The sequence below is a fragment of the Nelumbo nucifera genome, chromosome 8 (genome assembly GCF_055504915.1).
Source record: "Nelumbo nucifera cultivar China Antique chromosome 8, China Antique-T2T, whole genome shotgun sequence".
Lineage (NCBI taxonomy): Eukaryota > Viridiplantae > Streptophyta > Magnoliopsida > Proteales > Nelumbonaceae > Nelumbo > Nelumbo nucifera.
Window position 1 is genome coordinate 5,798,601 of NC_142656.1, and position 22,345 is coordinate 5,820,945.

At 35.9% G+C, this 22,345-nt stretch overlaps 1 protein-coding gene across 9 annotated transcripts; it reads left to right on the top strand.

Annotated features, from left to right (window-relative positions):
- The first annotated feature begins 2 nt into the window (after nt 1-2).
- HDA2 (histone deacetylase 2) lies at nt 3-17,468 on the top strand. Of its 9 annotated transcripts, XR_016079808.1 has the most exons (17): nt 5-505; nt 599-654; nt 1,886-2,003; nt 3,906-3,960; nt 4,058-4,107; nt 4,230-4,292; nt 4,548-4,616; nt 5,383-5,549; nt 5,695-5,759; nt 6,034-6,080; nt 6,299-6,343; nt 6,447-6,497; nt 8,464-8,550; nt 15,381-15,468; nt 16,334-16,437; nt 16,517-16,620; nt 17,004-17,468. XR_016079808.1 is itself a non-coding variant. In XM_088893932.1 (16 exons), the coding sequence occupies exons 1-15, from the start codon at nt 383-385 to the stop codon at nt 16,432-16,434; spliced, it is 1,185 nt and encodes a 394-aa protein (XP_088750058.1). In that variant the 5' UTR covers nt 5-382; the 3' UTR covers nt 16,435-16,437; nt 16,517-17,468. The 9 variants fall into 9 exon arrangements, 7 of the variants coding, with proteins under 7 accessions (XP_088750056.1, XP_088750060.1, XP_088750058.1 ...); XM_088893932.1 differs by having other exon boundaries at nt 16,517-17,468; XR_016079807.1 differs by having other exon boundaries at nt 6-505; nt 16,334-16,620.
- Nucleotides 17,469-22,345: the final 4,877 nt, after the last annotated feature.

The following is a 22,345-nucleotide window of genomic DNA, read 5'->3' on the forward strand; positions in this document are numbered from 1 at the left end:
TTACGAGTCGTACAACTGTTGAGTTCAGAGTTCCCCAACTTCAACAGTACACTGTTGCATGTCTACCACATGTTCACCTCCAATTTCAACGGTATAAACTGTTTTTTCAATTTCTCCGCGGAAAACCGCCACAAAGGATAACCCAAAATCCTTCTGTCTCTCTCCCTTCTCCAATACTCTCTTTCTCTCTCTTTCTCTCGACACAACAACACAACAACTTGACAGTCTACTGAGGACGGTGACTCGAATTTTGCCGAGTCAAACTCGGAATAAAGAAAACCCCAAAATACCTTTCTCCCTCCTCATATTATCTGCAATCACGAGGTCCTCTCAGCTTGTCTTGCGCTCCGTTTCCTTCGGTTCTGCAATTCGTGTTCGGCGAATGGCCACTGCGTCTTCCTCTCCCCCTGCGGTCTCAGGTGGTTCGGCTGCTACTGATTCTGAAACCCTACGCAAAAATCAAATTCTTTCGAGCAAGCTCTACTTTGATGTGCCCCTCACTAAGGTAATTCCGTTCTGGAGAAAACATTATTTTATTTGATTTACATCTACGACTATCTGATTTCTTTTTTTTTTTAATTTCTTTGTAATTGGTCAGGTTCCTGTTATTTACTCGTCCTCCTATGACATCGCATTTCTTGGAATCGAGAAGCTGTAAGCAGGATTTTTGTTTCTTTCTTTGTTTTAACTTTAAATGTTGAAATTGCTTTTCTATTGCTCTGTATACGTTTCTGATTGATATTTGTCTGTCTATTCTTAAATTAACTAGGTGTTCTCAAGTAGTGTTTTACTAAATAGAGGAATGTTCGCTTAGAAATTATAGGTTAGCTAAAGACGACAGCCCTAGTCCATGTCTCTTGCTGTTGATGTTGCGGTTTTATGACTTTATCCTTGGCCTTTGGCCTGTTTTCTCCCACTAAACTTAATTACTTACTAATACTAACCCTGTTGTCAAATAAAAAGTACAAAGAAGGTCCTGACTTGCTCAGCTGGTAAAGTCAGTTGATGTAGTTCCTACCGACATGTGATGGAATTCCAACGTCACCCTCCTGACCCTACCCCCAAATTTGCGTAGCAAAAACAAAAATAAAGACAAAATAATATAGAAAACAAGCTAACATAGTGAATTGAAAACAAAATGAGAAGGAACTTGTGGAGTTCATGTCGAATTGGTCATGGACCTCCCCAACTACCTTTCGTCCACTCTCTGTAAGAAAAAATTCCCGTACAATTTTCCCTAATGAGTTATAGAGGTTGTTTGAATAGTGGTGTTATGGGTTGCACACATACATATGGCTATAAACCTCTATGTTGTATACTGGACAAATACATGGATAAAGTGACTCAATCCAATTTAACAATAATGCTATAAGAACACAAGATGAATGCATGAATTGATCTTGAATTCTTGATGCTTGGTTGAGTAAAATCATGTCTCATGATAAAATTGTTACCATCATCATGTTTAACTATAATATATATACAAAAGTAGGAAAGGAAAGTAGAATACACTGGCACATGGTCAAGATGTCACTCTCTTACTATTTTTTTTGTTGCTTAACTCATGCTTGCAATTTGTGCAATCTTAATAGTTCTATTTCAACTTCAGAATCTTATTAATATGCTTCAAGATCATATGCACTGAACAGATTATTTTTTTGAAAGAAAGCATCTTTTATTTGGGCTCCTAACTCCTAAGTTTTTTAATACCTGGCTGTTTACCCCATGTAATGTTTTTTCAGCAGAACTACAATGTCAACTGATTCATTTACCCATTTGTTGTATTTTCCAATAATTGGCAATAAAAATATCTCTTTAGGCTGTTAAATTGTATCTGCTTTCATTGCTCATTTATGTCTTAGGATTCTTACCACTATTTTTGTAGGCACCCTTTTGATTCTTCAAAATGGGGTCGAGTACGTGGATTTCTCATAAGAGATGGTGTTCTGGACAAAAAACGAACAGTTGAGCCTGTAGAAGCTTCAAAAGACGATCTGCTAGTGGTAGAAACTAGAAACTGCATTTTCTAGGGTCTCTACTGTTTGCATCCTTTCCATTTTTGTTCTCCCAAAATATTAAAAGATGCACTTTTTTTTTTCTGGAATGCATTATTTATAACCAATGTCTAATATTTGCATTTATGACAAATTTCAATGACCTGCTTTCTTCTTACTAATTCCACTCTAGAAATAATACTTCTTGCTATAACTATTTCACAAAAACTTGCCTACTTGCATGTCTTGGGAAAGATTCTTTGATGTCCAATTCTTTTTTATTCATCTGATATTCTTTTCTTTTTCTGGAAAAGGAAACTGAGTTGCATTGAGTAAAAAAACACTTGAAGTATATATAGTAATGTAGAATATGCAGAGAACTCTGCTACACAAAGAAGACAATGTTCAAGCCCAAGCTAGATAAATTATTCATAAATGAGTTAAGTTCCATTTGAATCCACCTAATCTGAACCAGAATTTAAAGAATCTCCCTTCTTTTGCTCAGATGGTGAGCAAGTTTCTATGAGCCTCACCAATATCCTTTTTTATCTATGAGTATAATTGTAAACTCAGTACAACTTTTTCACTCCTAAGCATTGGGATGGCTCCATAAGCTTTAACATAAATGGTATGTGGCAGATATAGGAAAAAAGAACTTACATTTTTTTTTTCTTTTCAAACTTAACTATGCTATTTATTTTGGACACTAGTTTATTGATTGGCCAAAAGAAATGACAATTTTGGAATTGCAAATGATTATTTATTTTCAGAAAGTGTCAGTTAACTTTAGATTGTGGCATCTATTTCAATTAAAAAGGAACCCTAGACCCAGATCTCCAAGAAAATGTATATTGATGTTGTTGGTTTTGTTGCTAGATTTCTGTCAATTCATAGAAGGAAAAATAAACAAATGTTAAATAAATAATCGAATAAATATTGTTGGGATTGGTCTATATATATAACCTGTAAATAGATAGAATATTGAAAAGACGTTGTATTATATCCTTTTTTGATAACAAATATTATGTCCTCATATCCTAGTAAAATAACTCCACTGAAAGAAATTCCACCAGTGAAATACAAATCAGACTAGTTTATAACTATGTGCTACTTCTAGCAAAAATGGCTTTTTTTTTTCAGGGAGAAGCAGAATGTAATGAGCTTTCCTCTAAAACATCTGTCCATCTAAGTCCTAAAATCATTTATCTTTTTACAGTGAAACAAAGTAAAAATTTCTTGACAACAAATCTTTTCTTTTCCCATGTGGCTCCTTTCAAACACCACCTGTTAGTCTCATGTGGTGACCTCCAAAAACCTGTGTAGGAATGTGTTCACAAAGTATATTTATTATACTATACCTACTTATACATGATTTCATTCATTTCAGTGTGCTTTACAGTAAAAAATGTCCTTAGAATATGCTGATATACATGAAGAGTTATATCAATAGAAAAAAACAAAAAGAGTCCAAAGAAAGGTATATATGATAGGTTTTGTCTAGAAGCCTTGGCTTGTGATGGACACATGTCCTTGTCAAAAAGGTCTTGACCAATGCCTCGGATTCTATCTCTAATCTCCATGACCCTTCATCCTAGGGTTGCAAATTGGGTCAGGTTGGGTTGGGAATTTGTTAAAATTTCAATGGACCCGAACCCTTCCAAGCCCAATGTAGTTGAAATTCTTCAAGCCGAGCAACCCGACCTGCATCCCCACTTCTTCCTCACTTCCCTTGTAAGCACTGTTTGCATAAATGTGCTTGGAGAGTTTATGGATATGAATACAATAAGCTCGTTAATTGATGAACCATATTCAGAGTTTCTACCTATTTAATATTCCAATTATCTCATTTGTGACTCTTAAAATTGTATTTCAATGTATGGGGTGCATTGTTTGACGGCTTCATGTATTTAGGTGTTGATGTATCAGTCCCAATCATTGTCCAGATTACTTCATAGATTTAGTGATGGTATGGTGCTAAACAGCAGGAACTTTTTTGAGTGTGTTGCTTCTGACCAGATTCTCTTTGGTCCACTGGATTCATGTGAAATTGATTTAGTCCACAGGAATTCTTACATCCATACAGAAATACATGCTTGTGTGCACATGCGATAATGTATGTAGCATTACTGTTTTGTTAGTCTCACCTTTCTACTTTTCTTGTTTAAGAGTGAATAGACTTCCTCAGTTTCTTTGCATGTATATCAATATCAATATGGTAAATTTATTTTTTGACAGGTTCACTCAGAATCATATTTAAATAGCCTAAAGAGTAGCTTGAACGTTTCCATTATAGTGGAGGTAATTTGAAAGCAGATACAGTTGCTTCGTTTTGAGATTTTGTAATTGTGTTCTAGTTCCACTGTAGTTAATTATAATCTGTATTGATCGAAGATGACACCTATACCATAGACTGAGCTCACAATCTCACAATATCACTTCAATGGGTGATATTTTATTTATATTGTATGCTTCCATATTTTCAACAGGGGATTAGTTAGGCCTATGATGTTGTTCAGATGCATAACCATTAATCAATTTTGCTGCATTTTTCAGGTCCCTCCTGTTGCACTGCTGCCTAATTGTCTTGTACAGAAAAAAGTTCTTTATCCATTCCGCATGCAGGTGGAATCCTTGTTCACATTAATTTCTTCATATATTCTATTTGGTGCTTAAGATACTGAGCATGAAAACATTGCAGTGAACGTTAGATACTGTAATATCAAAAACATTGTAGTAAAAGTTGTGCATTGGTTAAAAACTTTAGGTATATTTGCTCCTTTCTCTATGGATGGCATCCTTGAAGGATGGAAATGGTTGACATCTTCTTGAACTGGAAGGGGTGTGGCTTTAGTACAATGAAATCCACCAAGTGCTCCTTTCTAACCTGGGGCCTTCAGGTATAAACTGGTTTTAGGAATTGGATTTGACCATATTAGCAATATATTTGGGTTCCGTTGGCTATAGGGAGAACATAAGAGATGAAAGGCTAGAACTCTTACAAGGAGAGTGTGCAGATTATTTAATTTCAAAAATGTATTGGTGGAAGGGGATTCAAAGGTATTAGTTGGCTGGTTGAGAGACAACAAGCAAAGACTATGGCAACATCAAGACAATATGAAGGAGATAAAATACTCAGAACAGGATCTAGATTCCATATTCTCTTGGATTCAAAGATCAGCAAATAGTTTGGATGATGCATTGGCCAAACAAGGGATGAACAGGGACCAATTGTTTTGGGCTCAACTTTAATGTGAATAGGAAGAATGGGTTAGATGGCTGTTTTCCAGCCTAGACCAACTTGTATATAATCCATTCTTTTTCTGATGTAAATGTAATAAAACTTAACAGTTACCAATAAAAAAAAGATGCTGAACATGGTTTAATGCAGGTCGGAGGGACTGTTTTGGCAGCAAAGCTTGCAAAAGAACGAGGATGGGCCATAAATCTTGGTGGAGGATTTCATCACTGCTCTGCAGAAAGCGGAGGTGGATTCTGTGTATATGCAGATATTTCTCTTTGCATTCATTATGCTTTTGTCCGATTGAATATTTCAAGGTACTCATAATTGATGCTGTATTGCTGTGGAAAAATACATAGCCTAGTCCATTTATATATTAGGCTGTAAAAAATGAGTTTCATTGTTTGTCTTCCAAGCATTGCTTTATTTTCTTTTTTTTTTTTTGTTTACACATATTTTTAGGGTGATGATCATTGATCTTGATGCACATCAAGGGAATGGACATGAAATGGACTTTGCCAATGACAGTATGGTTTCTTTGCCTTCATTTGTATTGGAACTAACATATCTTGTTTTAAAGGATTTGACTAAAGGCCTCTCGTATTTTTTCTTCTAGATTATTTATTACCTTCCCCTTATAGGATTGTTCTCTCCACCTTCCTGTGGATAACGGGCCTTGTGCTTATACTTCACTTTTATCTTTAATAAATTTGTAAATTTGTAGTTATTTACTCCTCAACCTCCCCCCCCCCAACCAAAAAAAAAAAAGAAAAGAAAATACTAATAGAATTTTTCCAACAGGTCGGGTTTATATTCTGGATATGTACAACCCTGAAATATATCCTCGTGTAAGAGATGCTTCTCATGAAAGTTCGATTTCTTGCAACTAATGAAACTGAAATATTTCTTGTTGTTTAGTTGCTGTTCATAATTGTAAACTTCACCCTTTCCATGCTTCCTTTGATGTCCATTCTCCAACCATGGAATTAGAATAAGTGATGAACATGGTGATCAAAATCGTACATGTAACTCTTTTTTTTCATTTTTTTCATTTTCCTTTTCTCAGGATTTTGTGGCAAGGAGACACATTAATCAGAGGGTTGAGATAGTGGTATATAACTTGCCTCATCCTTCTCTTATTGAACCAATGAGGTTACAATGTTTTTCCCTTGCTCTTTTCTTTAATTTTTCAAATTCTCTCTTTTTTTTTTCAGAGTGGGACCAGAACAGATGAATACTTAAAACAATTAGACAAGGCCCTTGAGGTATATATTTGATACCATACTTATGAAAAATTTATCTTACTATAAATCCTTTCCTTGTCACTTTTTTTCAACAAATGCCTTGCAAGGCAAAATGGGGGAACCAACGTAATGTGTTTACCTGATTAGTTTCTACATCATTCTCTACTTGTGCTTTCTCCCTTTTTCATTCAGAAAACCCAAACCTGTTGAACATCATCTTTGTCAATTAATGTTGATGCATCTACAAAGTGGTCATTATTCATGGCCTGTGCATCATTTATCTGCTAGTTGCCTGCCTTTTTCTGATTGGAGAGTTTCTGCATTAAGATTCAACAGTTTCTAAATCAAGTATTAGCACAAAGTTCATTTTATACTCTCTGCAATTGTTGAGATAGCATAGGTTTTTGCTTTATGATTTTGATGTCTTGTTATCTCAGTAGACTCTACCTGACAAAGTTGTTTGTCATAGCTTCTTTCTTTCTTTTTTTTTCACCAAACACTATCTAAGAAGATTTGGTGGTGATTTAAAAAAAAAATAAAAGATAAAAAAGGAAAATTGAAAAGAAAAGAGAGCAAAGAAATAGGAAATAGCAGGACAGTGGGTGAAGTATTATAGCTAAATCCATGTCCATGGTTTGGAGTCTCACCAAACCCAAGAAAACAATGGTATTCAATCACCAAAGACAATAGTTTCTCGTTTCATGAAACAGCAAACAGGTTTAGGAGAATTTCAAACTTCCATTAAGAGGAATTGAAGAAAAAACTTGACACGCTTATTATAGAGTTATTCAAGAGTCCTTTCAAGGAAAAAACTCTAACTTGCATTATATGTAATCCCTTTTAAGAGAAGATTCTGGAAGAATAGATTTCAGTCATAGTTGTCATGGAAATACCTAGGTGAGCACATAGGCAAGTAGGTGGTTTTGGGGGATTACCTAATTGCATCACCTCAATGATTTTAGAAAAGGCACTTGCTCAGCCCATTAGATGCATGCCTACTGCCTATGTGGTGTCTAAAGATGCTATGCGGACTTAGTTGTCCAAGCGCTTTCATTTCCCATAATTATCATTTCAAAGAACTGGATATCTGACTTTACGCTTAGCATTTGGGGAAAATTTTAGGCATGTTCTTTCTCTACCCTTCATCTCTAAGTACTTTTTGCCATGGTTATTTTTTGTAGAATAAGGAAAGGTTCAACTTTGATAGTTGCTTTAAGAGTAAGGCACCCATAGAATTAGGGCTGGGTGAACAAGAAAACGAAAAAAAAAACATGTATAATCCCACCAGAAAAACAAAAAATATATATATTTTTTTCTGATACAATATTGTGTGCATATAATGAGATACTGATTTTTTACATTTCCAGTCATTCTGTGGCATGGTGAATCTTGATTTGTTAGATAAATTTTTTATCAACAGCGTAATGATATTTAGGTGCCTAGGTAATGTATTGTTTCCTCTATTCAACTGCTCAAGTGTCTCCCTTATTCTATTTTCTGTATTTGATCCTATTCATCTTTATGTTGTCGTTTGCGTTCTATTCTTATAAACATTTTCAAGTTCTATTTGTGCCGGCTCACTTAAATTGCTTTAAGATCATCAAAACTAGTTTCATTTAGTAACACAGTCACATCATATGCATTATATGGAATGGTTTGACAAAACCAATTTCCTTCTAGAAGGTTTGCATAATTAATGCATGAATGTGATTCATGGTTGAGGATTTTATCTAGCTTAGCATCAAAAGTAATCATGTTGAGCATTACTTATTTTTTCCTCAAGTTCTCTTATCATTCCATAAAAAAGAATCTTGTTGTGAGTTCTCATTGAAGGTTATGCTCTTTTTGTCCTTAACTAACTGGAAAAAAAAAAACATTTGTGAAATTGGGAACTGCACTTGGAGAAATTTTCTTTGTTTACAAATTACTTTGCTCAAAATTGTTGTTATATAGTGTGAACTTACACAACTTTTAATGTCAACCCTAGGTTGCTGGGCATATGTTTGACCCTGAGTTGGTGGTATACAATGCTGGCACAGATATCCTAGATGGAGATCCTTTAGGCCTGTTGAAGGTAATTCTGCCTTTGGGTTTGATTTGTTCATTGAGTATATATGCCTACCTATATTTGCCCTGTCCTTGTCACTGCTTACATGAGAAATAAGTCCTCATCCTGATCGTGCATGACATGGATTTTTTTTGCTTTTGCTTTCAATTATATTGGTTAAGAGTTTCTTCTAAACTTAAAAGCAGGATTTATGTACTGTAGCCACTCTAGAGGTGTCAGGGGGTCGAATGTACATGTATTCAGATCTGAACATTAGTACATGCACAAAGGATAATGGGAACTCCAAGCTCACAAATAACCGGTACTGGAAGCTTTTATGGAAATTGACTATTTCTTATAGAAAAAACACTAAAATGTAAAATTCATTTTACACATACAATTAAAAGTAACAGGGGACAAGGGACTTATTTACCCTTATATACAATTCAACAACATAAATGTATTTATACAAGTACGTTCCATACCCTATTAATTGGATGAAAATTTGGAACCCACTCAGATGTAAATCAGTCCTCTAATATCAAGATTAAATTTAGTGATTAGCAGAATAGAACAGATCTGAATAACTGTATAAGAGAGGAAGATGGCGAAGAGAAGAGGTAAGAGAAGAAGAAGTCGAATTAATCACCCTTCTCCTCTAACCCTATTTTTTATTAATCTCTACAAAATTGATGATGACAAGTATACCCTTAAGTGGGCGGCCAGCATGACAGTTACATAAAGAAAGTAAAATAAGAACAAATAACAGGCCCATTAAGTGAGGCCCATCAACATAAAATAAAAGATAAAATAAAGGATATCACATGAGAGGCTGTTAGGGCCCATTCGGCCCAGTCTCTTTACACTCCCCTTCAAGCTGAGCATAGATGTCAATCATGCCCAGCTTGCTTATATAGTGTGTCAATTTTTCCTTGGGAACTCCCTTGGTCAAGATGTCAGCCAGTTGCTCTTCTGATGTGATAAATGGTAAACAAACTTCTCCTGAAGAGACTCTTTTCCTTATGAAATGCCTATCAACCTCAATGTGCTTAGTTCTGTCATGCTGAACAGGATTGTGTGCAATGTTGATAGCAGCTTGGTTGTCACAATAGAACATCATTGGTTTTTCGTAGTCCACCCCCAACTCCTCTAGAAGGGATCGTAGCCATAGTAATTCTAACACACCATGAGCCATTGCCCTGTATTCTGCTTCAGCTGAAGATCTAGCAACTACTGATTGTTTCTTACTCCTCCAAGAAACAATATTCCCAGCAACCAGAGCACAATAACCAGAGGTGGACCTTCTATCATCAATACATCATGCCCAATCTGCATTAGTAAAGGCTTCCAGCTTCATGTGACCATGCTTAGCAAATAGAATACCTTTCCCTGGAGTACCTTTCAAGTAGCACAGAACCCTTTCTACAACAGCTAGATGAGTATCTCTGGGAGAATGCATAAACTGACTGAGAACACTTACTGCATAGGAAATATCTGGCCGAGTCATGCAAATGTATAACAACTTCCCAAGCAATTTCTGAAACACTCCTTTATCAGACAAAGGTGCACCATCTATGGCAGAAAGCTTATGATTAGGATCAATGGGAGTGGAGATGGGTTTAGCTCCAAGTTTACCAGTTTCAGCAAGAAGATCAAGGACATATTTGCGCTGAGATATGAATATACCATCCTTAGATCGAGCAACTTCAATGCCCAAGAAATACCGAAGATCTCCCAAATCTTTGATGTCAAATTCAGAGTTGAGAAATGCTTTTAGTTTACTGGCCTCTTCAATGTCATTACCCATGACCACAATATCATCAACATAAACAATCAAGAAGGTCACCAGAGAGTCATTTCTCTTCAAGAACAGTGTATGATCAGATTGTGTTTGAATGTAGCCGAAGGAGACAAAAGCAGCCCGAAATCTCTCAAACCAAGCCCGAGGAGATTGTTTGAGACCATAAAGGGATTTGTGTAGTTTACACACCTTGCCTTTCATTTCTTTCTCATACACTCCTGGAGGTAGAGACATATAGACCTTTTCATGCAGTTCTCTATTCAAGAAGGCATTCTTAACATCAAACTGGTGTAGGGGCCAGTCAAAAGTAGCTGCTAGAGAAAGTAAAACCCTGACTGAAGTCATCTTAGCTACAGGAGCAAATGTCTCCAGATAGTCAATGCCACATTTGGGTGTAACCCTTAGCAACCAACCGAGCCTTAAACCTCTCAACAGAGCCATCAGAGTGATATTTAATAGTAAACACCCATTTACAACCCACTGGTTCCTTTCCTTCTGGCAAGTCCACAATGTCCCAGGTATGATTCTTATGCAGTGCATCAAGTTCGGTCATCATAGCATCCCTCCATTCAGCTTGAGATAAAGCTTCCGGAACAGACCTGGGTATCACATGGGAAGAAACAGAGGCAAGAAAAGAGTATTGAAAGGGGAGAGAAGGTTGTAAGATAAGTGTTTGGATATACAATGGGTTGTATACTTCCGCTTGCCCTTGCGAAGAGCAATAGGAAGGTCAAGGTCTGGAACAGTCAGAGATGGGTCAGTAGAGGGCTGACCTGTTTCCTCAGGAATGATGGGAGTGGCAAGATGCTCTTCTGAAGGAGTGGAAACAACCTGCACATGTCTGAATCTCCACCTTTGGTACCACCTCTGGAGAGCAGGAGCAGAAGCAGGAGGGGGAGCAGGGACATCAGGGGTAGGTCCAGTGGAAGAGGTGGACACCCCATGATCGGACTCACAAGGAATGGGAAGCGGAACAGCTGGAGACATAGCAAAGTACTCATCAGATTTCTCCCCCTCAGGAGGAATACTGAAGAAGGGAGTCAACTCTGCAAAGGTGACATCCCGAGATACAAAGCGGGTGCCACGAACCGGATCAAAACAACAATAACCCTTCTGTGTGGAAGCATATCCCAGAAACACGCACTTATGAGCCTTGGGTTCAAACTTGTGCCTTTGGTGACTATGAATATGCACATAGCAAGTACACCCAAACACACGGAGAGGAAGAGAAAAGAGATCCTCATCTGGGAAGAGAAGACTAAAAGGGGTTTTAAAGCCAAGGACCCGGAAGGGCATACGGTTGATCAGAAAGGTAGCAGTAAGAACAGCATCTCCCCAAAACTTTATAGGAACATGGGATGCAAATAAAAGGGATCTGGCAACCTCAACCACATGCCTGTTCTTTCTTTCCGCCACCCCGTTTTGTTGTGGAGTGTAGGAACAAGAACTTTGATGAATAACCCCAAAAGTTTCAAGATAGGTGGAGAGGGTTCTCTCAAAATACTCCTTAGCATTGTCAGGGCGGAATATTTTGATACGGGTATTAAACTGGGTGAGGATGAGTTCATGAAAATTTTTCACAATAGCTGGTACTTCATCCCTGGATTTCATGAGATAAATCCAAGTGTAACGTGAGTAATCATCAATGAAAAGGATAAAGTACCTGTAACCCCCCATGGTTGGCATGTGATATGGCCCCCACACATCAGAGTGAACAATATGGAAAGGAGAAAAAGATCTTTTATTGCTAATTGAATAGGAATGTTTACAATGCTTTGCCAACTCACATGATTCATAATGAAGACTCGATAAAGACACTCCTTTAAACATATCTGAGAACAGATGACTCAAAGCAGAGAAGGACAAGTGACCAAACCGAAAATGACATAATAAAATTTTATTAACAGACTCTGACACAACTGACTCTAAGGCAACTCCATGAGGTGGTCCCAAAGCTTGATCCGGTGTGTCTAGCAAGTATATTCCGTTCGCCTCATGGCCACTCCCAATCATCCTCAGAGACTGCAGATCCTGAAAAACACAATGAGTGGGAAAGAAAGTTATGCTGCAATTCATTGACTTTGTTAAGCTACTAACAGATAAGAGATTTGTGTTAAGCTTAGGGACATGAAGAACAGAAGATAAGAATAGGGTGTCATAGGTCTTTATATCACCTTTACCAGAGATGGGGGCAAGGGACCCATCGGCAAGGGATATTTTCTCTTTCCCAGAGAGGAGGTGATATGAGCAAAACAAGTTAGATAGGCTGGTCATATGGTCTGATGCACCGGAATCAATAATCCAAGGGATTTTATGATTACCTGAAGCTGAAGCATGATTCGCAGAAGCACGCGTACCTGAGTGAGCAAAAGCCGATGAAGATGATGTACTGTTGGAAGGGTGAGTTGAAGAAACCGTAGCTTCCAGATGATTTAGGAGCCTCCCATACTTCTCAAAATCCAGCTTCATTGCAGCCAACTGCTCAATAGTTGATTTTTCTTCGCTTTCCTTACTTCCCCCTTCAGGTAGTGTAGCAGCATTAGTAGTCTTGGATTTTCCCACCTGACTGCCCTTCTTAGGGTTATTATTGTTCTTAAATCTATCAAGAAGAAGTTCAGGATGAAGCTTCCAGCAAGTGTCCTTTGTATGTCGTGGTTTCTTGTAATATTCACACAACTGCTCTCTTTTCTCAGTAGGGCCCTTCGGTTTCATTCCCACATGTGCAAAATGTTTTGTAGATGGACTCTGCAACTGCACCTGCCACCTACTCTCCTCACTACTTATCATAGCATATGCCTGTGAAAGAGTAACCTCATCCCTAGCCAAAATGTTCTGTTTGATAATATCAAACTCAGGGTTGAGTCCAGTGAGAAACTCAAACACCCTATTTCTCTCTACTAGCTTTCTATACATTTCAGCATCCTTTTTACTCTCCCATACCACTGTTTCCATAACATCAATTTCCTGCCATAGGGACTTTAGTATAGAGTAGTAGATTGCCACACTCTTCTCCCCCTGTCTCAGGTTCTTCACATCACTTTTCAATTTGTATGCTCTGGCTACATTCAGTTTCTATGAATAGGTCTTAGTCACACTGTCCCATATCTCCTTAGCCGAAGACATCCAGAGATAGTGCTGGCTTATATGAGGTTGCATAGAGTTGACTAACCATCCTATAACAGTATAGTTCTCTTGCATCCATCTTTCAAATTCAGGGTCTGTCTCTTCGGGTTTCACCTTGCTGCCTGTGAGATACCCGAGTTTTCCTCTACTATAAACATAGATTTTATAGACTGGGCCCAAGCAAGATAATTCGTTCCATCTAGCTTAATTGTGGTAACACCCATCAAAACGGAATCTACTAGAGCAGGTCCAGAAGCTGGCACCTGCTTGAACTCACTTCCGTATGTCTCCATTAATCAAACGAAAATCAAAGAACAAAAAATTTTGACTATGTAAACTTACTAGAAGTCAAACCAGAACTTGGGTGCTTGAAAAACTAGGGTTTTGCTCCGTCCAGTAGATGGGCGGGAGAGAGAAGACACTGCTGCACCTACCAGAGTAACCCAAACTCTTCCAAACCTGAACCGCCCTCCTTTAGCAGTCACAAGACACCTTCCAAGCACAGAGCGCCACACCCAAGCTTCACCTTTATTGGTAACTCGAAAATCTCCAGTCGGCTAGGGTTTTGGGCAGCAACAAAACAGCATCACTTATTGGCAAAATCTGGCCAGAACTAAACTCTCCAAACCCTTCTACCAACTAGGCAAGTGATTCTCAATACTATAGAGAACCTATCTCTCCATACACTCTCTTGATTTTATAGTGTATAGGAACAGAGGAAAAAGAAGAAAGAGGAACTGAACCCGCTCTGATACCAAGATGTAAATCAGTCCTCTAATATCAAGATTAAATTTAGTGATTAGCAGAATAGAACAGATCTGAATAATTGTATAAGAGAGGAAGATGGCGAAGGGAAGAGGTAAGAGAAGAGGAAGTCGAATTAATCACCCTTCTCCTCTAACCCTATTTTTTATTAATCTCTAAAAAAATTGATGATGACAAGTATACCCTTAAGTGGGCGGCCAGCATGGCAGTTACATAAAGAAAGTAAAATAAGAACAAATAACAGGCCCATTAAGTGAGGCCCATCAACATAAAATAAAAGATAAAATAAAGGATATCACATGAGAGGCTGTTAGGGTCCATTCGGCCCAGTCTCTTTACACACTCCTAATTATCTTTTAATCCTTGGAACCAAATTGGACTCCCTACCTTCTTAATTAGGTATTGATATGTGGTAATTTGGGCTGGATATATTGGCACCACTTTAATGGGATGGACATGGAACATGGATGTCTCTAAATCTACAATGCATGAATCATAGGTGGAAGCATATCCTGGGTCAAGTACTTTTACTGTATCCACCTCAATTTATGGGCACTTTTGGCCAGAAAGGACCTTACCACATGGTCAAAGTAACCATTTTCATATTAGAAAGTTGAAACTTTTATGTGTTATTATCACTTAAATACCTTTCAAGCTGGAGCATTGACTTGAAACAACCATAAGGCTGATAAGAGAGTACTAAAGAATCAAAACCCTATCTTAACAAAAAAAGTAGACTCAAAACCCTATGGTCAGACCATAAACTAGATAACATAATCTTACAATATTACCTATATTTCTCAGAACTGCAGATGATGCAGAAAAAAGGCAACTTTGTTGAACCATTTTACATATAGTTGCAATCATCAAAATTAGGTAATCCAATCTTTTATTTCTGTCATAATTTGCAGTGAGAATTGCCAAAATGTTCTCCTGACTTCATGTTACTGTTATTGCTTGAGATTAGACTCTTCCTTCTTCAATATGTAGAACATACAGCATTTTTCTGATTAATTGCTAAATTAAAGTTAAGCACATAAAGTGGACTTTGTGCAATATCATCTATTCAATACAACTATATGATTAACCATATCTTATGGGAAAAATTATCTGTAATGCATAAGATGCTTTATGAAAATATCATTCCTGCCTTTATTCACTACTGCAGGTCAGTCCTGATGGTATAACCAGTCGAGATGAGAAGGTATTCAGGTTTGCAAAGGAAAAGAGCATCCCCATTGTTATGCTTACATCAGGTATGGTGAATTCAACATCTAGTTGGGAAATCAATGTATTTTGGCGAACAATCATTCAAAATGTAGCCCAGCCCTGGTGGGCATGTTTGAAAAGATTGGATTCAAATAGTGCAATTTGGAGGTATGGCAATGGACTTGCTCTGCCTCATCCCCCGGTGGGGCATCTTTGATATGACAGCAACTGAGAGGAGTGGCAATTGACCAGGTTAAATGGGTGAAATATGCTCTTCCTGACCTCTACTTGGGCAGGATGATGGACCCAATGGAGAGGAATAGCAATGGATATGGGTAATCCAACATTCCCAGCCCCTGCGCAGCACGTTAAGATAAGTATTAAAAGGAATGGCAAGGAACCAGGTTAGATGAGTGAACTACACTTCCTAGGCCCTACTAGGACAGGTTCTATTGGGTTCAGTTTATTTAGTATGCACCCCTATTGGGTACAGTCTACAGTGTATATCCTATCTATCTCCACGTACTTTTTTTTTTGAAAATTATCTCCACGTATTTCATCTTCTTTTAAAGTGTGTGTGTGTGTGTGTTATAAACCTATCCCTTCCCTGCCTTGCTCCACCTGGACTTACCTCTTAGCCTGCAACATCTTTCACATACCCTGTTAATGGGGTAAACCAGGTTTGGTTGACTTGGATCAAGTACTTATTGATGGCAACTTTGCTGTCACACATATGCATTGTTGAAAGTTGAAACAAATGGTTTACTCCAAATCAATGAGCAAATAAAGTGAAAGTGGGTGTGGGTAAAGGGTCTTTACTCTTAAAACATGTTGGTATTTATTTTAATTTGGCACTGCTCTGAGTTTTTTCTTTTCTTGGCTTAAATGAAACATCAACATGTAATGTTCCAGGTGGATATATGAAATCTAGTGCGAGGGTGATAGCAGATTCGATAGTGAACCTCTCCAAGAAATCCTTGATAGATTTGGAAAAGGCTCCAGTGAAAATATAAAAGGTGCTACAAGGGCCTTGCCCACTGCTCTGAGTTTTTTCTTTTCTTGGCTTAAATGAAACATCAACATGTAATGTTCCAGGTGGATATATGAAATCTAGTGCGAGGGTGATAGCAGATTCGATAGTGAACCTCTCCAAGAAATCCTTGATAGATTTGGAAAAGGCTCCAGTGAAAATATAAAAGGTGCTACAAGGGCCTTGCCCATGGCTTTTGTGGTGTTGTTTTAAGTGCATATAGGTTAAAGGCTGGGGTTATGAACTCTGCTACTGCTGCTAGTACTATTAAACAAGAGTGTTTGTATTTGCTAGTGAGTTGGCATTGGCAAACACGAGTTGAACAATGTAGCAAGGAAGTGTCAAATTATAGCAGACTAGCAATACTATAACCATAAGGCTGTATATACATGATATTCTAGCTAGTGCTTCAGTTTGTAGTGTAAAAAAAAAAAAAAAAGAATTGGGAGACCGTCCACACTCCACACACCAAGATGACATGATATGACCAGAGCATTACAATTTACTAACTGGGTCTAATGATGATGCTAAAAAAAAAAATGTCATCGACAGCTTCTTGGTTGGATCTCTGGGACTGCATCAACATGGTTTGAGGCGGGGAAAAGGAGGTAGAGAAGGTGCAGTGTGATTCTACACCCCGCAACTCATCCACGATCCACCTGGACCATTCTTTTTCATTCAGTTGGGCTGATGCTTTGCCAATTACGGTCGACCCGTGGCCATGTTGATTGCCGATGCCAAAGACTACCTCCTACCAATTCGGCCTTAAATGGTGCCGTTGGAAGAGGGGGGAGGGTTCGCTATCAGAGCTCTCCACATGGGCCATGACCATGCCAACCGTCTTTCTTGGTGGCCAGTGTGGGTGTGGTGTCTTCTTTATGCTTTTAGTTTTTATTAGTGGGATCCATGTGATGTATTTATATTTTTATTTGTCAAGCGAAAGCTAAATAATAGAAACACAAAAGAGTATAGAATTGTTTTATATTCTTAACTTTTTAAATAATTAATAATTATTTATATTTAGGGTTCAACTATGATATTTGAAAATTTTTTGACCAACCAATTGGTATCATAAACGTGGTAGTCAATCAGGTGGTATTTACCAAAATTCATGGTATCATAAATGTGGTAGTCAATCAGGTGTTATTTATCAAAATTCATGGGTTGATTTTGATTGGTCAAAACTCTTCCGGTAACATATATTTCCCACATCATAGATCTTCCTTTATATTTTATATACTAACAATAATTAATTTCAACTAGGGTTGTTCATTGAACTGATGAGATTGACCAACCCAACCAAGTTGGTTGGTTTTTTAGTATTTTCAGTCAGTTTTGGTTCAACAATTTTTTAACTTGACCAGGTTGGATTAGTTTCACTTTGGTCATTTGTATTAATATTTTATATTTTTAATATAATTTTTAAATATGGGAAAGTGATAAAATTTCCATATTTCTTAATCTAAAATATTTTATATCATAAATTTAATTTTTAATAATGTCATTGTAATTCTTAAAATTTAAATTTAATTTTTTTTTAATTTAAATCTTTTGAACCGATCGACTAAACTAAAAATCGATACAAACTGATACAACCTGAGTTGGCTGGTTTTCACTAATGGTTGCCAAATGTAATCTCAAATAATAGTTTAATCTCTAATTAATATTAACCAATAAATTATAACAAAAGTACAATAAATACAATAAGTACAATAAATTAAACTTAAAAAGTTAAATAGCAGTAGTTTAATTTTCAATAATTATTGAAATTTTTTTGTTAAATAACAAAACAAAAATAGATTTTATACACATTATTGAAAATATATTTATCACAAAAAACAATAAGTAATTATTTAAAATACAATAAATATTAGTTTTAGTATATATATAAATATATAATAAATGTAGATTAAGATTTTAAAATCATTATTAATAAATATTATTTTTTTAAAATTTATTTTCTAGAATTATTAATTGATATAAGTGAAATTAGTTATTTACAACATTAGTTAGTTATTTAAATAATATCAATATTTAAATTTTAAAATATTAATTATTTATTGAATATTATATTATAATTATTTTTATAGTTCTAAGAATTTTTTAAATTTAATATATAATTTCATTATTTTGACTCTTTAAAATTTAGTTATGTTAAATATTTTGTTAGTTAAAATATTTAGTTACTTAAATATTTAATTTTTTTATTTGAATTTTATTTATTTTAAAGTTATTACATAATATTAAAAATTAAGTATTTAGCTATTTTTAATATTTTATTTAAGATATTTAGTTATTGAAATATTTAAATAATATTTTATTTTTAGTGTTATTTTTTTATTATTTGAATAACATTTTAATTGAATAATCTAGAAAACCATAATTTATATTTTTAGCATATAATTTTGTGATGAATTTTGTAAAAATATAAAATTATTAATAATATGAATATTATTAAATCTATTATAATTATTTTTTATTTTTATAAATATTTTAAAGTTATTATATAGTTTTTTAGAATATTTAAATATATATATTTTTTTATTTTTTTTAATTCAAACTTCCTTTATATAGATATAGATAAAAAGTGGGGGAGAGGATAAATAGGAATTAGAGATAATTTAGGAGAAAGTGGTGGAGGTAGTTTATGGGGAAAAAGAACATCTCATTGGTTGTTTAAAAAATGACATGGAATAAAAATAAAAATAAAAATAAAAAAAGGAGAAAATTTTGTGTTTTAGTATATATAGATTAACATCACTGTCCCCACGAATATTTCATCTTTGGAGACCGGACTAACTGGAAAATGAAGAAGAATAGTTATTGTTGTCGGATTTCAACCCCAATCAATCCATCAATCTACTTGGCGGAAAATGATAATATGTGCTATTCTCTATCGTGTGTTGATCGTGTCATCAATTGTGATGATCGGGCTGTTATCGTTGACTCATGCAACACTTAACATCCTAGTGTCGCTTTTGATTGGGGTGGTGGTGGTCTTGGTTCATGCGGTGTTGAAGAATACAGATGATTTGTTCGAGGATGAAGAGTTAGGGGGGTCGCCTGGGTTTTTTTAGCCACTGTAAATGAAACCAGACTACAATTCCGTGAGTCTTCCTCTTCTTTTTCTTAATAATAAGGATTGTGATTTGAGGCATTTTCTATTTTTGGATAAGAAAGGAAGGATGTTTCTTATTTTCCATTTCTTCTCATAGATTTAGCAGTTATTTTTACCATTGATTGTAAATTTTCAATGATTGATTCTTTATTTGTTTGTATAATTTAGTTGAAGGTTTTAGTCTTTTGTTAACATATTGCATTTCGAACAAGCAACGAGAGCTGAGGTTAGGAAAGAAATATTTTAGGCGACAGACAAAAAGTAGGCATTTACATGATAGTCTTTTTTTTTTTGGGGGGGGGGGGGGGGCGACAGACAATTCAGAACCCATGAAACAACCCAACTGTTTGGATTCTGAATTTACACTAGTAGTTACCCATTATTCAATTTACTGAATCAATGGGATTCTAAACAAATGGACTATTTGGATTCCAACTGTTTGGTTGGGATTGATCAGAATCCTATTTCCATTCCTTGTGGAATGGCATTTTCTATTTGAGGGCAAAATGGCCATTTCCTCTCCTTTCCTTCGGAATAAAATATCATTCCTGTTGATTTCAAGTTTCATCTTCATTCTTATCTGAACAAAACAGGCTATAGGAATAGACCATTCGAATTTTGATTCCGAAGGATTTTGATTCTAATTTTAACAGAAGAATTAGTAATAGAAGAAGAGAGGCATATATTTTGTTAACACTGTAAAAATGTTTTTGCTGGTTCTATCCATCCCTCCACCTACTAGCCCTAGCCTACAAGGTCATCATTATCATCATCCATGGCTTATCATACCTAATATGTGGTCGACTAACCGGTTCTATTTAAAGTCATATAGACTGTTAAATTATTAGTGTTTAAATCATTTTTTACTCATTAGACCTATGTCCTTTTTGGCCTACCCCTAGTTCTAGTCTACCACAAGGTCCACAACTAATTCTATATCTCTCTATAGCCATACATCTTTGCTCTTTTCTCCGAAACTCAATGTTAAGATTCCAATCTGTACATTTCAAACCTCTCAAAATAGACAATATAAGGATTGGGACAAGGGAAAGTACAAGTATTTACGAGAAAATATAAGGGTTTGTAGTTTCTAACGAAGAAACATTGAAGTGAGTGGTGGTTTACATTGAGGTTGCTTAAAACTTAGTATGGGATATCTTACCCCAAGCCCAAATTCATATCCTACAGATCTAAGCCCAAGCCCACCTAAAGATTGAACACGATGGGTCCAATTTGAGATCAATTGGCTTGAGATAGTATTTGGTGAGCAAGCAAAATCAAAAAACCGAACCAAACCGAAAATCTAATTAACCAAATTGGTTGGTTCAGTTTTAGTTTAGTATTTTTAAAAATCAAAGGTATCGATTCGATTTCAGTTAATAAATATATAAAATTTGCGGTTAATCAAACCAATCGGTCTATATATATTTTTATATATTTTATGTATATATATTATATTTTATATTTTATATATATTATAAATTAATAAATATACATTATATATAAATATATATTATAAATTTAAACAAACTAAAAAACTGACAAACCGAACCAATCAATCAATTAACCGATTGGCTTTGGTTTGATTTCAATTACTGGTTTTCCAAAAACCGATCAAACCAATTCGGATTCAATAACTGTGAGCACCCGTATGAGATGGTTGTCAAGACTCATTTTACTAGTTACTAGCTTACCACTTCAGCAAACATATCTTGGGCTATTCTTGCTCTTCAGCCTTGGAGCTTAAACAAACCAATCAATCAATCTTGTCAACCTATTTTGGGAAAGCATGTATTGCATTAAACTTCATCACCTGGGAAAGATGATCCAATATCCGGTGGTGGTGGGGTTATATGTGAAGATGATTTAGAGCAGAAAAGTGAATACAAAGTCGTTTAGTACTCTAGTTGATAGATTGTCTATTCCAGACTTTGTCATTTCATCCCTCTTAATAGGTTTTTGTCAGTGTTGCAAAACATGCATGACCCAGAGGCTGAACCAATTCGAATTTGTTCATATCTCATGAATGATAATATACAATTACCGGATATATTCTCAATGTGCAGCTGTAAATGCTATGAGGAGTGAATAGCAAATAGGGACTCTGGTTGAACCGCTTTTTTTTCCTGGGTTAATAGGACATGTCAGATGGATCAATGGTTCAACCACCCCCATCCGGATAGATGAGCTGTGGACCAAATCAACAGTTTATTCTAATATAGCGAGTTAGAGGTTAACCCAAAATGGGATGGTGATTGGTGACCGATTCACCATCCCAATCAGCGGGGTTAACGATGGGTTGAAAAGAATTGGTTTTTATTATTAAATTTAATTAAGGGAATAGTCATGGAAGAAATATCAGCAAGAAGAGGAGCCGTCGAGACCTCTCTCTCTCTCTATATATATATATCATGCAGAACCAGAAAACCCCGGGCATAAATGCAGAGCAGAGTTCCCAGTATATTAGCTTAGAACTGACTACTGAGACTACTGAGACTGAATTTTATCGGTGATGTTAATGATGCCGGAAAGACTTGTAATCAATCAACTGGTATGATAAAAGTGATAATCAATTAACTCGGTTTTAATAATAATTCATGGGATTTTAATTAGTCAAAGTTTTTCCGGTATAATGTATTTCCGACATTATAGATTTTCTCAATTTTCAAATATCCAAAATATAAACTAAGAGAATTTTGTCTTTAACCCTTATTGGTCAATAACAAGTAGACACCACCCCAAATAAGCAAGGTTGCGAGTTATACTAAACTTTTGT

What these genes read in the sequence shown, in the direction of transcription:
- HDA2 (XM_088893930.1), top strand. Translation starts at nt 383, where the DNA reads ATGGCCACTGCGTCTTCCTCTCCCCCTGCGGTCTCAGGTGGTTCGGCT. An exon ending in TTGATGTGCCCCTCACTAAG is followed by an intron (nt 506 to 598) that starts GTAATTCCGTTC and finishes GTAATTGGTCAG; the next exon opens with GTTCCTGTTATTTACTCGTC. An exon ending in CAAAAGACGATCTGCTAGTG is followed by an intron (nt 2,004 to 3,905) that starts GTAGAAACTAGA and finishes TCATGTATTTAG; the next exon opens with GTGTTGATGTATCAGTCCCA.